This window comes from Argentina silus (genome assembly GCF_951799395.1).
Source record: "Argentina silus genome assembly, chromosome: 9".
NCBI lineage: Eukaryota > Metazoa > Chordata > Actinopteri > Argentiniformes > Argentinidae > Argentina > Argentina silus.
The window spans coordinates 8,693,799-8,709,582 of NC_139663.1; the positions used below are offsets into that span (position 1 = coordinate 8,693,799).

General features: G+C 44.0%; 1 protein-coding gene across 1 annotated transcript; it reads left to right on the top strand.

The window, feature by feature from the left end:
• Positions 1-811: 811 nt before the first annotated feature.
• Positions 812-14,906, top strand: c1ql1l2 (complement component 1, q subcomponent-like 1-like 2; the record flags this gene model as incomplete). The annotated part of the gene is made up of 2 exons (XM_083677964.1): positions 812-1,510; positions 14,727-14,906. Exons 1-2 carry the CDS (start codon positions 902-904, stop codon positions 14,904-14,906), a joined length of 789 nt encoding a protein of 262 aa, XP_083534090.1. The 5' UTR covers positions 812-901.
• Positions 14,907-15,784: the final 878 nt, after the last annotated feature.

Below are 15,784 nucleotides of genomic sequence, written 5' to 3' on the forward strand. Positions count from 1 at the left end.
AGAGAAAGAGGGAATGAGAGACAGCATCAAAAGTGGAAGGAGTGAGGAGTAAGAGAGAGGAAAGAGGGAGAGAGAGAGAGAGGGAAGAAGGAGGAGAGGGAGGGAGGAAGGCAATGTTGGCTCCTCACTGATTTAAGAAGGAGTGTAGTCTGGTAGAAAGTAATGTGATGTGAGAGCCCTTCCTCTGAGTGAGCCAGAGAGGGAAGGGGACGGTGTGCCCCCTCCCCACCCTCCCACCCCCGCCCCCGTAACCATGCCAACCTCTCAATAGAGAGGGGGGGGGGGCGGTTGGGGGGAAGGTGCAACTGCCGTATAAAAAGCCAAGCCTGTGAATCCGGCACCACAAACACACCACACACGCACGCGGGGCTCTGTGACTGCTTTTCGCCTCTCTCACACTCACACTCACTCATTCTCTTCCCATCCTCTCGTCCTCTCTCTCTCTCACACCATCCTGCTCTTGCTGAGAGCTCCTCTGCATCTTCTCACTCCTTTCTTTCTCATAGTCTCATAGAGTGAGTTTGTGGGAACCTACTGTGTGACCGCTTGTGTGTGTGTGTGTGTGTGTGTGTGTGCGTGTGTGTGCTCCCAATGTGTGTCCGTGTGCATGTGGGTGAGTGAGTGAGTGAGTGAGTGTGTGAGTGCATGCCTGCCTACCTCCCTGTGTGAGTGAGCGAAGCAGCGAGGTGTGTCGAGTGTATGTGGGTCTCTCTCTTACCCTCACACACTCGCCGATCCTCTTCCTACTCTTCTGGGGATCCCTGTGTCCCTTTCCTCGGTGGCAGGCTTCCAACACCCAGCAGTCACCATTTCAGCCCCCGGGAGACCCACGCTGGCAACGCAGCCCCTTCCCCGACTCAGCATCGGGAGGAAGACCCTGGTGGCGGCCGCCGTCGGGGTCATGCTGGTCCTGGTGCTGGTGGTCCTCATCCCTGTTCTGGTCAGCTCCGTGGGCACCGATGCCAGCCACTATGAGATGCTGGGCACCTGCCGTATGGTGTGCGACCCCTACCTGAACAAGGGCACCACAGCCAGCAGCACCAGCTCCAGCGGCATCCAGGCTGAGGCTGAGGCGCTGAGCGACCACAGCAACATGCCCCCGCCCTCCACCCTGGTCCAGGGCCCACAGGGCAAGCCAGGCAGGCCGGGGAAGCCTGGACCCCCGGGACCGCCTGGAGAGCCGGGCCCACCGGGGCCAGTGGGACCCCCTGGTAACAGAGGGGATGTCGGGAGGACTGGGATTTTGGGGTTTGTGGGGAATAGAGCTATCAGCACGGCCACCTATACCACAGTGCCCCGGGTGGCCTTCTACGCAGGGCTTAAGAACCCCCACGAAGGCTACGAGATCCTGAAGTTTGACGACGTGGTCACCAACCTGGGCAACAACTATGACGGTATCTCAGGCAAGTTCATCTGCAGCATCCCTGGCACCTACTTCTTCATCTACCATGTGCTGATGAGGGGAGGGGATGGCACAAGCATGTGGGCAGACCTTGTCAAAAATGGACAGGTGAGTGTCTTCTGAGTTCACCCCTCTAACTATCTGTTCCTGTACTGCTCTGTCACTCAGCGTACTGTAGCAGGACCTTGCACTGTCTTTTTGATCAGGTTTCTTTGCATCAGTCTTGGGTCTTTTAAAATCACTGGCACACTGGCTATCTGTGTCCCTTGATCGTCTCTTTCTCCCTCTGTCTCTCTGTGTGTTTGTGTGTTTGTGTGTCTCTCTCTCTCTGTCTCTCTCTCTGTCTCTCTCTCTCTCTCTCTCACACACACACACACACACACACACACACACACACACACACACACACACACACACACACACACCTGTTGTCACTGAGCTGCTTTGATAGAGGCTCTATTTCTGAGGAAACGGGACTAGTGGATACGTGAAAGCATCTGCCTTGCTTCCAAAAAACCCAGAGCGAACAGATGACGGTCACACAGCTGTGGCAGCAAACGCGCCCAGAGAGAACGAATCTGGCGCACAACGCGCGTCCCCTCACCGCAGAATGCTGACATTGCCCGCGTCCCTCATATCAAGAGAGGTTACTTTCCTACTTGTTCAAAGTTGTAAAGTGTGTCATTTTCGATTGTTTCTTTCAACTGGAATAAGCGGAAGAGGGGTGCGTTTGCCCTGCACAGTAGCATACAGCATATAGTCTATAAATCACGTCAGTCGGCAGAAGGAGTGGACATTGAAATAATGTTGAGAGGGTGGTTTGAAAGCGCCAATTATAAAGGTTCGGCCGACGCCAAAGTAATTTATCAAACAGGATCGGTAATATCTGAATTATAATTATCATTGTTATTGTTCTTATTATTATTTAATATTATTATTATTATTTAATATTATTATTATTATTATTATTATTATTATTATTATTATTATTATCATTACAAACATCTTATTCTGACCTGCAAGTGCCTGCGGACTTTTTGTCGTGTGTTTGAACTACAGTTGAAAGTCAGATACTGCCTACACTGACACAACTTTAACTGCCGGCTATAATTATATACAATTCAATGTTGTACGCAAAGGACAAAAGAGGGGCTCAATAAGACGATAATTATCCAAACGTTTCCATCGCAAAAATAGGGAAGGCTAATTGTTCCAGAGTGTGTGAATAAGCTTCATGTATCGCACATATTGTCGACAGGAACAGACCATATATATGTTGTATATGTGGGATTTGTTGCCTTGCATTTCAGTCGCTTCAAATAAATGGGATTTGCATGATCTATTCTCAGCTTTTTGACGCATCAATTGATGAGGTTAAATATGTACTTATTGCGTCCGGAGGGTGCTTTTATGTAGCCCGAGTGTGTGCGACTCGCGAGGAGTTTAATTTTCTTCAAGCAGCAGGCTAGACAAGATAGGATAAGAAAGATATCATGGATATGTTGAAGCAAATCATAACTGTTCATGAAAGACCCTCATCGCGTGCAGTTAATATTTGTGAATAAATATCTGTCCATTTGACTTTCATGGCCACACGCGTAAAACTCTAACCCTGTACTTCTACGATTTACCCTTCAGTGTCTATTCAGATACAGCATGTCTCCAAAATATTGTATTTTTTACACAATTTAATTTGTGATAGGTTATCAACATTTCTGTTGTTTGTTATGGCTTTACACTTTCAATTTCATTATGCAATAAAAACCCCGATGCATTTGCTTCAGTTATGGGCTTGGTTGAAGCCTAATGATCTTTATAATCTATTAAAGTGTAGTGTCTGTCTATTATGATAATTACAATGCTAACTGTAAATTAATATCCAAATGAACCATGGTGAATGTGATATTTCAAAATGTTTTATTTGGTGATCTCTTATGGGAAAGCAGAAGTTAGAAGTGTCTCTATGCACATGCATTTCCGTGACAATATGTCATGCCATTAGAATGTTTTGCATTACATTGTTAGGCCTATTATACTCCAGCATGTCGCTTTATGCCATAATGCCTATACAGCCAGTCATTCCAGTTCACGCCCAGGCAATTTCTGCCTCCGGCTCATGTTTTCTGTGCACTCTATAGCAGATACATTTTCAACCTCATTATAATTTTAGATCAGTATCTCCACAGAGACCACTCTGTCAGAACAGGTCAGAAAAAGACGGCCCTCATTCTTCTTAAAGTAACACTTTATTCAATGTATCGGCTAGAGTGTTCTTATGTTAATGAACTAGAAGTCGACTTTGAAAATATTGTGACAATTTATTTTTTGCCAGAATAGTCTACAGCTTATTGTTCTGATTCAGAAGAACTTGTCTCAAATATAGTATGTTGTATGATAACCAACCATCCATGCACTACAATCTTTTCTTTACAAAACAAAATCATGTACTGTACATATTATTCACCATGCTGCAAAAAGAAATACTGTACCGTATGGTCACAGAGGAGTTGTTTAATCTATTGGGCAAATATCATTAAATGTATATAGATTGTCTAGTAACTCAGATGAGACAACTGACATTGAAAGGAAAACATATATTATTGCAAAGAGTCTTGGGCATTACGTCTGTAGGTCTGTAGGCATGGAGGTTATAACTCTCCATCATCTACTTACACTGTGGCAAGTCAGTGTTGTTACCAGAGCAACAGGGTCGTCTGTAGACAGCAATATTTTAGAAAGATAAACATAATTTCAGAAGGATATCTGCCAGCACAACAGTGTTTGATCTCCTGTGTGCCTGACTGTGACTGAGAGTGTGGCCCTGTGGGGAAGGTCCATTGTCCACCTGCTTTTGACATGTGACCTGGATGACACCTGTAGGTTCCTGTATGCCCATGGAATGTTAATGGACACAGATAGATGAATGCAAGAGGAGGGTTCAACAGAGGGCTTGAAGGAAATGTCAGCTACTCAGTTTATCAGATTTGGGTCTACTGTGGGTTTCAGCTTGTATGCTTTCTATTTTCATTCTGTCGTGTTGTTAGGTGTTTTGTGCTAGCAATAATGTTCATTTCTGTGACATGAATGTGTTGATAAAATCCCTGGATACCTTAGTGACGTAGAGTAAGATGAACACAAAAAAACATTTTTAATCTAATGCAGTAAAGGTCATGTATGAATATTTGAGCTTTGAAATAGTGCTAGGATAAATCAGTAACGATCAAGGAATAAGATCACATGATAATCAGTGAACAGCACTGTTTTGGTCCAAAGCACTTTCAAAATCTGGTGTCATGGTCAAGCACTGTTTTACGTGTTATTTGTTTACAAGGATGTGCACATATTTGCCGTTATTAGAAGACATAGGTTATGGACGTATTCAAATTTTCAGTGTGCCTGACCAAGGTCTTTTCAAGTTAACGCCTTTGCCCTAGCCAAGTTGTCAAACTTCACACTAAGCAAACACAAGGAGAGTGAGAGCAATGTGAAGGGCCTCCCTATAATGTCTCACTCCGCAATAACGTTTATGGGTGGTGTAAAAGCGTTGATACATAATAGGCGAAGGCAAACATATGTTCCTATAAAGCACCGTCTGTTCCCGCTTCATTGTGTTCCCCAGAGGAGGGTGCAGAGACACTTAAGTTAGACACAGGCAGCGAACATCTCCAGAGACCGGGGTAATGTTTATAAAGTGGTAACTGCTTGCCTAATGAAACATGCCTCTCCACTCTCCCTTTGAGCAGAGCTTAGAGGGAGATGTACACATACCAACACAATATCCTCTCAGGTCAGAAAATCTGGCATGTTTTTGCTGTGTATCCGTGGAGCTGTGGGGTTGGTGGACCTCAAAGGGCCCCACTGCGGCTCTCGGTGTAAATTAGTGTGAATGGTTAAATGTTGGGGTAACTTGTGCTGTCATTGATGAAGTGCACGTAGGAAAGCTGATGGTACCACAGCAGGTCTGGTGGATTTCTCAGGTCATTTAGGGCTAGGCGAAGCTGTGTGGGGAGTTGGGGCTTGGAAGGACAGGGAGTTGCAAACAATGGCAGTATTTTATCATCCTTTTGGCCTTAGTGGGACTGCAGGGTCCCAGGCTCTGCAGTGCTGTTGTTCTGCACCTTGTATCCTCTCCACCCCGGGGGTTCTTACAAGTTCTGTTTCACATCCACAACCTAAACTTTTTCTTTCTTTCCCTCTTCCTCTTGTTACTGGCTCTCTGAATTGCATTAGAAGTCCCAACATTGTCTCCAGCACCTTAACACATTTCAAGCAACTCCAAAGAGTTGGCTGCTCTTCGTAAGCAAACAAAATAGGAATCTATTTTCCACCTAGTAGCCTACTGTACACTTCATCTGCTCTCTAAGTTCCTCTCCAATCTTTCCTTTGCCTTGTTTTCTTTGCTTGCCAAATATTCCAACCCATTTCAGTGTTCTCCGATGAATGTGTTGGTTTTTTGCTTGCTTGAGTTGGACACATCCTCTGAGATGAGGGAATGACAATAAAGACTAATCCATTTCTGCGCTACAGATGGGAAAAAAAAGAGAAAGAGAAGAGGAAAATAGACTTATGTGGTGCCAAAGAGTCTATTTAATCGTAATTAAAAACCTTGAACCAGATCCAGGATGTATTTTATGCTCCTTCTCTCTGTTCCTTTCTTAATATTGTTATTAATCCGCAAAACCGTTAACCGAGTTAATTAAAAGCAATGACTTGAGCATCACTCTCTCAAGAGGGCGGTAGTGAATAATCACTCTGTCTCTTTCTTTAATAGGCTTCAGTGTCCTCCGCGCACATGGCTCTTCCCCAGCAATTACTGCTCCATGCACCACACACAAACACACACACACACACACACACACACACGCACACGCACACGCACACACACACACACACGCTCTCGTGCACGCATGCACGCATGCACACACACACACACACAAACACACACGCACTCATATAAATACATACACACATACACACACACACACACACACACACACACACACACACACACACACACACACCTGCCCCCCCCACTGTGCACTGCCCTCTATCTCTCCTCTGGTCTCTCCTCTGCTCATTGAAGGTGATCTCCAATATAAGCTTTATTTCTTTATTGACAGTTTGAAGTTGATGTTGCTTGTAACTATTGTCCCAAGAGTTCGCCTCTGGAAGGAAAACTCAAGGAGAAACACACTAAAAAATGTTGGCCTGTGGTATGGAATCTTGGAAAGCCTGGGAACATTCCATCACTCCGCCTTCATACTCCTTTTAAATGATGCATGTAGCTCCATTATGATGTGAGCTGGAGCTTATAAAATCTTCTTCATAGATGTATTTTATGCTTTAACTTTGGTTTAAAGCAACATTAAGAACATGTCTGTTGAGCTGTTGAGCTGTTGAGATACAATGTTGCTCAAATCAACAGCTTCTCTGCGTGCCATTTCCCCTGCCAACCATCCGTCTCAGTCATTCTCCCATACAGACGTCTCTGGGGGTTTCCTAAAGGCCCACATTAGTCATGTTGAAGTTTTTTAGCTGATATACAACATCCTGGTGCTGCACAATGTTATTGCACAATGATTCAAGTCCGAAAATGGCCATTTAGGTCAAAGTATGTGTATTTTGGGTGATACATTGTATTTTCTCAGCTCCTCCTAAAACGGTTACCCATGTGCCGTGACAAACAGTATGACATTTCCTACAGGTCAGACCTCTGAAGTGTGATGTGGCTAGCCTGTTTGTAAAGTTAAATATGTTTGCAGAGTCAAATATAACCCTTCTTCACCAGCTTTTTTGCGACTGAGTCAAACAACCTTTCGACACATTTAATTAAGAATTTCTCCTAACTATATCGGGCATAACTTCCGATTCCAAATTCCTCTGTGAATGACTAACATCACCACTCGGGGTTTCCATTCTTTTTAGTATTCCTTTTAAGTAAAGCCAGGAAGCAAAACTGTCTGGCGTGGGCCTTTAAGCCCTGTTGCGCATGAGCACAAGATTGTTTACCGTGTTGGTTTGCATCCAGGTATGGCCCACGCAGTGTAGCATGTGGGGCCAATCTATACAACACATGGAACAAACGAGGCGTCTGGAGATGAGTCTGGAATGTTCTCTAAATGTCTGTTTTGATTAATGAAACCTGTTCCGATGTATGAAGAAAACCAATTAATTGTTACCAATTATCTTTTAATTCAAAAAATCTAAAAAAGGAGGGACTGTTGAAGGACTATTGACAAAATGAATTGTTAAAACTAAAACATTCATTTTGTAGCATTGAATTTCAATGTTTTCAAAATCTTCCTTTTTTCAAAATATGACACATTCGACTTCATACTCCACTTAGCATTCTGGAGCTAAAATAGACCTGAAGACTTCAGCTAGGACTAGGTCCTGACTGAGCTGCCTCTATGTGTGTGTAGCAACAGAGAGTCTCTGTCTAGAGTAGACAGTGGTGTCTGGAATAAGGAGAGCCGCCCTCAGCCCTTGGTATCGATCCAACTGCGCACGCGCGCGTGTGTGTCTGTGTGTGTGTGTGTGTGTGTGTGTGTGTGTGTGTGTGTGTGTGTGTGTGTGTGTGTGTGTGTACGTGTGTTTGTGTGTGTGTGATCCAGTCACACTCTGACAGACCCATTTCTCCCTCTGTGTGATGTATTCTATGGCTCTCTCTTTATAATCAGCTGGAGAGCAAGCAGAGGCGGACCTTTAGCCTTGATCTGGTGTGTAATTGGACATTGGATTTGACACTCTGCCGAGTGGAACATTAGAAGCATCCTAATTAGGTGTGGTAGGGCTATTAAATGAAGATTTGCCCATGTTGTTAAGAAATATCACACAGATTGGAAATGTCAAGATGACATCAGGGTGTCATCGGCATCAAGGGAAAGAAAATCAAAGCTTTTATTGGTGAAGTTTCAAAACTTCCTGGAAAGCAATTGCAACCCCCCACTACTGTCCTCTCGTAGGGTCACTACAGTCTGCTCCACAAATAGATTGTGGTGAGACACCACTAGGACAGACATCGCCGCTGTCATCTTACAGTGGATTGACTCGTTTATGAATAAGCGCCGCAACATCGGATCCACTGTGAAAACAAAGGCATATTGTCTAAAATAAGCTATGGATTTTCAGCTGTGGCTAGCTGTCTCAGGCTTGACATTGGTGTTGACTCACATGGCTCCCTCATTATAATGAGAGGACATATGGGGGGTGGTAAAGAGCCCCTGGCCCTGCTCTCTTATGTAAACATCTCTCTCCATGCCCTGACATTTTGGCATCTCACAATTCAATCCACTCTGATACCCACAACCCTCCTTTCTCACTTCACAGGAAAACATCAAGTCAATGGCTCAAAATGACTCACAATCAGCCAAGTTACTGTATATGTTTAACACGGCTATCCTCTCGAAAACAGAATATGGGCAACAGCAGACATCAACAATCCTCCCAGCGAAAGATGATGAATAGGACGCCTCATGAAAAATGTATGCTGCAGCAAAACTGTGACCCTGCCTCTCCCCCAACACTCAGCTTGCCTCATTAGGGAGAGTTTAACATAGCAAAATGCACATCAACATTTTATAATGTTTCATAATGCTTTATAATACATTTCAAACAGTGAATGTACCATACATAACATTTAGTTGGGAAAAATAGCTGTGGTAGTTACAAAAGTTAATTTTCTTCCTACTGTAACTCTCTTTTCTGAGGTGCCATGGGTGATGATTGAGACATAGGGCTAGAAGACGAGGTAAACAGAGCACTGCTCACAGTAATTGACTGACTGTGGTGAGTCACCTATGGCGAGAATGGCTGGGACATAGGTCAGAGTTGACACCTCCCTCCTCCTCCCCTATTTTCAGTGACAAGCCTCTGCCAGTGGCTCTACAAAACAAGACAAATGGTTTTCCATCCCCATCGTTATCTCGGTTGCATCACTCCCTCTGTGTTTTCTGTTGTCATTCTGATGCTTGAGTAGTTTCCTATGTAATAGGACAGAGTTACTGTAATGGAAGTAATTAAGTTATTCTATCCTGACAGGCTTTGATTTGCCTTGACACCTGGTGGGAGGTAGAGTTAGTATTATATAAACAATTGCATTAACTCTTGAGACTGAGAGACTCTTGTGACAGAGGAATTCAGATTCAAAGACAGGGGGCCTGAAGGTACAAACAAAACAGCTGGTGTGATTAATTCACAAAGCCTTTCTCTGGTACTTGTAGACAGATGGTGACTCTACTGTTACCATCGCATTGTTTCTCAACAACTTATCATGTACTTAATCAGGTTCCTATCACAAATAAACCAATACCGCTAGAGAAAACCTCAGCTTTCAACATGACAACTCTTCTCAAACAAGAGTTGAGCAGAGTAGGAAAATGTGTGTGTGTTAGGGAGGGTGAGGGGGGGGGGGGGGGGGGGCGTAGCTCGGTGATATGACAAGATGGCTGAGCCTCTATCAAGCATGCGGCTCACGGTTTGGGTGTTCAAACCCAATTAGGCGGCAGAAGACTTGGAAATACAAACAGAAAACGGGCAGCGAAAGTGGTTGATCTAAAATGGAAGCTTAACAGCAGGAAGTCAACAAGTCCCTGTCACAGAGATGGCAGGGGCTGTCCTCCATCCAGAAATGTCCTTGTCACTCAGCTTGAAAACGCTTGTCATAAGAGAGCAGATCAGTATTTGAATGAGAGAAGTTACAGACTGCTACTGACACCAGCAGATAAGAGATAAAAGTAAATCAAATAATATATTTCAATGGGTTGTCTGTTTTGACACTGGAGACTGGGATACAATACAGCAGACTACAGCTGTTAGTTGAAGATAATGCAAAGTGTCATTGGAAATAAGAGTGATTCCTAAATCCGCCAAAGTAATAAGCATCAACTAAGGAACAGTGACAGTCAATTTGCAAAAACCTGTCATGCTTTCATGTTCAGGGCCTATTATAGGTGTAAGCGCTGTCATTATCCATAAACTTGACATTCATATTCACGTTCATTTAGAATGCAAGCGGAGTGGATTCACATTGGACTCTCTGTCACATTATCTATTAAGCTCAAGCACAGCCTTGGCTCTCTCCGGTGTCTCCACGCAGAGCGTTATTCAATCAAAGCCATCCCAGTGGCCATGTGACAGATGCTAACATGCACGAGTGGCCATAGGGAGACAACATCGCCTGACTCTTCATTTGCTATGGCTGGAGTTGCTCTCTCATAGGCTTTGTTTGGCATGTCAAAGTCCCACTTCATATTCCATGTCAAGGTTACGCTCGGCTGCTTGTTCCTTTTCAGTCTCTCCCACTTGCTTTCTCAAGTCAAAGCAGTATTCTGAAGTTAAAGGTAGGGGAAGTGTTAGTCTTTGTACTAGCCTATGTGTCAGTCACTTTCTATGAGTATGGCCTTGATACAAACTTGGGTAAAATGGTTGGTACAAGTCAGATTCAGGAAATAATACGCACAAAGGTAGTGGAGTCCTTTTGAAAAGCATATTCATATTTAATTTCATCACATGCAAATTAATAAAGTTGCATCACGCACCTCTGACATCTTCAGGGGACCCCAGGTTCTGTGTGAACAATAAAACTAATATTTAAAAAGGTTTCATCAAAATCTCCCTAGACAAATCCCATCGAGATCCTTTCCCCACCCCCACATGGCGCCCAAAGCAGCAACCTTCTAATAAGAGAGTGTTGACTTAGTGTGCTCACAGAGAATCATTTCTTATTAATATGCACTGGACGACTGGCACCCAGGATCAGGATAACAGGCGTTGTTTGCACAGCGATATGAGCCTTGCAAGATTTAATCAGGAAGGTAAACAATGGAAAAAGATTCAAAGATTTATAGTATTGTAGAATATTCAGTATATTACCCTGTACCTTAAAAGGCTCTCTCAGATTACCCTTCATCACTTAAGTTTCTCACCAGTGTGACGAAGGTCACAACAGAGTTCCTATGCACCATGTTTGATGTACCCTCCACTTCTACTGTATATTCCTTCAAGCCTGATAAAGACTACTGTATGGGCTCAGACATAACATGTTCCTTCTCTGTGTCTGTCTCTGAATCTCTTTATTTCTGAATCTCTCCCTTAGCTGCTTCCTCTCTCTCTCTCTCTCTCTCTCTCTCTCTCTCTCTCTCTCTCTCTCTCTCTCTCTCTCTCTCTCTTCTCTCTCTCTCTCTCTCTCTCTCTCTCTCTCTCTCTCTCTCTCTCTCTCTCTCTCCCTCTCTCTCTCTCTCTCTCTCTCTCTCTCTCTTTCTTCATCATACTGGTACCCACTCTGGCCTTTCAAATATCCCACTTCTCTCTGCAACTATCAAATACCAAAGAAGGCTTGACAACCTAGCTCTATACCCCTCCCATCACTGGATTAGGTGGGGAGGGAAGGGGAGGTTGAATTCAAGCCTCGTGAAATCAGTGACACTCCTCAGATAGACACTCATTACCATGACTGAATGGCATGATGGTCAGCACGCTTAGATCCCAGAGTTTAATCTCCAGAGAGTCTGAATGAGTGAGACGCTACAATCCCCAACCATTCAAAGAACATGAACAAATAGACTAATGCCAAAGGATTGTGTTTGTTTTCTAAGGTGCTTTCGTGTGACAATGCTCCGTGTGTTATTGTATCATCTTCACAGTTAGGAAGATGGGCCCTTCACTCTTTCACACTGAGAGGATGATACCTTAGGTGTCTTGCAAGTGTGGAACGGATGTGCGCATGATTGTTGTGATAATGTGATGTGATAATTGAGCTGTTACATAAAGCATCTATTTTTCACTCCTCCGTCTCCGTTCCGTGAGATCGACATGCAGTTAGCGAAATAACCCCCTCATCGCCTGAAGTAGACTGGAGTCATATTTTCTCTGAATAGTGTTAAGAGAAATACGATGACACACCTTTTCTGGAATCCATTAGGAGAAGAATGGTGCCTTTTCTGGCCTGTTGCCATTATGCCAAAGATGATCGAATGTTCACTGGAGATGATCGGACGGTTCATTGTAAGGCAATGTCACTCACGTCATAGCTCAGTTTAGACGGGTTGGAAATAATGTGTCATACAGTATCAATAAAACAGTCTCCCTAAATGACTATTCAGCACTGGCTATAGAGGGAGAGCCTTTAATCTGTTTCTCAGTTTGTTACATTTTGAAATCTAAATTCGCTTTATGCATGCAATTTCTCTCCCTAGTTGTAAAAGATGATGACCTAATCCAAAATGTTCTATAGGAGCAAAGCGTCATATCATGCTGTATTCTTAAATCCTCTATACCTGGCCCACATACTATCGCTGGCAGGAACAACCCCAAAGCCTGTATTTGAAGGAGGTCTCTGCCAGTGGCCTGGACCTTACACTGTATGTGTCAATAAGTGTTGTGTGTGTGGCTCCTGGTTAAACAGGCCAATTAATTAAACTGTCTTATCCATGCCACCTGTTCAGCCAGCTTGCTGGTAACCCTCTCAAAAAAAACAACGAGCTGGGGCCTTGCCCAAACTTGATAGGAAATATACACTCAGATCCAGGATTTGTGCTGTGAGAGAAAATGCACAAGGCGAACACTAGCTGGATTAAAGTTATGGTAACTGCGTTTCTCTTTGGCGAAAAATATTCTAAAGAGAGAATAAGGGGGTTCACTTCAACCCAGTGTATTATCAAGCTAATTTACTTTCAGATCTTAATTGGGTCTGAACTTCTCCATCTGCTGTGATGACCCCGTGATTTTATAAGATGATGTTGAATTGTGTAGGGCATCTGTTTTTACATTTCGCTGGAACCTTTCCTTTCTGCTTCAATATTTCTTGAATACCGTATTAAAATGGAGTCCTGACAATCCACCCCCCCCTCCCACACACCCACACAGACACCCACACAGACACACAGACACACACACACACACACATAATCACATTAACAATGTGACCTCTTTATTTTCTAAATGTATTTTTATTAAATCTTTATCCGTCTCTCCCCCCCCCCCCCACACACACACACAGACACACACACACATATTCTGGTGCCAGTTATAACTTGGTCTGCACCCGTTTCACATTGCAGCCCACACTGTGCTCCCAAGGGAGCAGAGAAATGTTTCAGATGGAGCCCCTAATTAGCAGGACAGAGGTCACTGAGAATCTACTCCAAATGTTCTCATGGCCAGGCTGCCCTACCTGTACCACACACACCACATCACTCTCACTCTCTCACTCTCTCAGCACACACACAAGCACACACACCTGCATCTGCACACACACACACGCACGCACGCACGCACGCACGCACGTACGCACACACACACACTGCCAATGGAAACTTTTTATTTAATACTTTCAAAATCCCAAAGTACGAAGTAAAGGAAAAATCATACCCACTTCATTGGTGGCTTGACTGTGAATACAATTTTACAAGGTTATATTGTGGATGCCTTATCACTATTTCTACGTTCATCTGCAGTGGGTGTCCTTCATATGTTTTATGGTACTGCACTTTCCAGTCATTTCATCTATAGTTAAATCTCGCCACCTCAGGATTCAACCTTGTTGTTGAGTTCCTTAGACTCGCTGCTGGCGTGGAGAAGGCATTGAGCCGAGGCGAGAGAAAAATCTGACATCCCATTGAAATACCTTCCGTTTCTGTGGACCTCTGAATAACATACCGCAGAATGATGGTATGTCATTCAAAGTCGGACCAATGAAATGACTTTGACAATGACAGCCTTTCCTGTGCCAGGGTTTGTCTGAGCTTTGATTATTTTTGTCGTGGTTATATTAATGGAGATAATCGCATTATATAACATTATATAATTTCCCACTGAACGTACAGCCAGTCCAAATGAAATGAGTCAGTGTCGTGTTGTGTCAGGACCTTCTACACACGCTCTTGTTCTTTGATCCTTTTGTGGTACATATGAGAAGTGGTTAGTTATTAAACCAATAAGATTATCAGCATGTTCTAGACACTCACACACACACGTGTAGAATAAGTGAAACAGACGTCAAGTTGTTGCAAACAGTAGCACCGCAATTCCAGTTGCTCCAACCGAGTGTTGAACTTATGACCTCTGACTTGCCAACACACATGACCGTCTCCTCAAATACACAATACTAACCAGCTACACTATCGAAAAGCTAGCTATTTGACAGAGAGGGTGAGGGTATTTGAACTTGAGGAGTGAGTTTACCATCTCAACTCAGTTACACTCACCCCTCTAAATGACACCACAGCAAGCCCAGCCGTTACCATCTCAACTCTGTGACATAAGCATGATGCTTTTCTCTAATGAACACGCCCCCTCTCCTCCCTCTGCCTTCTCTCCTCTCTAGGTACGAGCCAGTGCCATCGCCCAGGACGCAGACCAGAACTACGACTACGCCTCCAACAGTGTCATCCTCCACCTGGACGCTGGAGACGAGGCCTACATTAAACTGGACGGGGGCAAGGCCCATGGGGGCAACAACAACAAGTACAGCACCTTCTCTGGGTTCATCCTCTACGCCGACTGAAAGAAGAGGGCGGTCCAGAGACAGAGACAGAGAGAGAGAGAGAGAGAGAGAGAGAGAGAGAGAGAGAGAAATAGTTGTAATGTGGGAAGAGGGGGTAAAAAGCCAGAATGCTTTCTAGTTTCCTGATTCTCTCCATCATCACACCTCTGCTTACACACATCAGCCCGAAATAAAGGTAAAGTCAGCTCTGTCTATCTGTGAGTGTGGGAGATTACACACAATGGGGATGGGAGTGAGGGTGAAGTGAGGGGAGTGAGAATGAAGTGAGGAGAGTGGTGCTTCACACTCCTCATCCGAATTCCAACCTGTCAAATGCTACTTGCTTTCAGAGCAATTCTCCTCTCCAAACTGCTCTATCGTACACAAACAAAACAACCATCAAGTGGATCTGGCCTCTTCTCTACTCAACTGTGGAAATGGTCAGCCGTTCTGTCAATGGATTCAGTTGACGGAAATTCTCCTTATTGTTGTTGTGTGCTTTTCCTTAGAATATCAATATTTTACTTTTGTCAAGATACATATTATATCTGCACAAAAAAGAGAGATAAAAGAGATACTTGTCCCTTGTGAGAACAACCTGTTTTGGAGAGAATGGATTTGTGAGATGTTGATTGTGATGCAAGTGAGCAATGGAAAAGTCAGATTAAAAGTCCTTTCATCCAGAAAATGGCAGGTGTTATGGTGATATCAATCTCTAGTGATGTTTTGCATTTGACTCAGTGCTGCCCGATCATCACATGTTGCTGTTTCTTCTTGTGTGATGTCAGCTGTGGCCGCATGGGCTGAATGTTGTTCAGACAGAGCACAGTCCTCACAGAGAACAATAGATCACGACCCTGCCCTCTACTCTCTAATGTATTTAAAGAGAAAACATCACA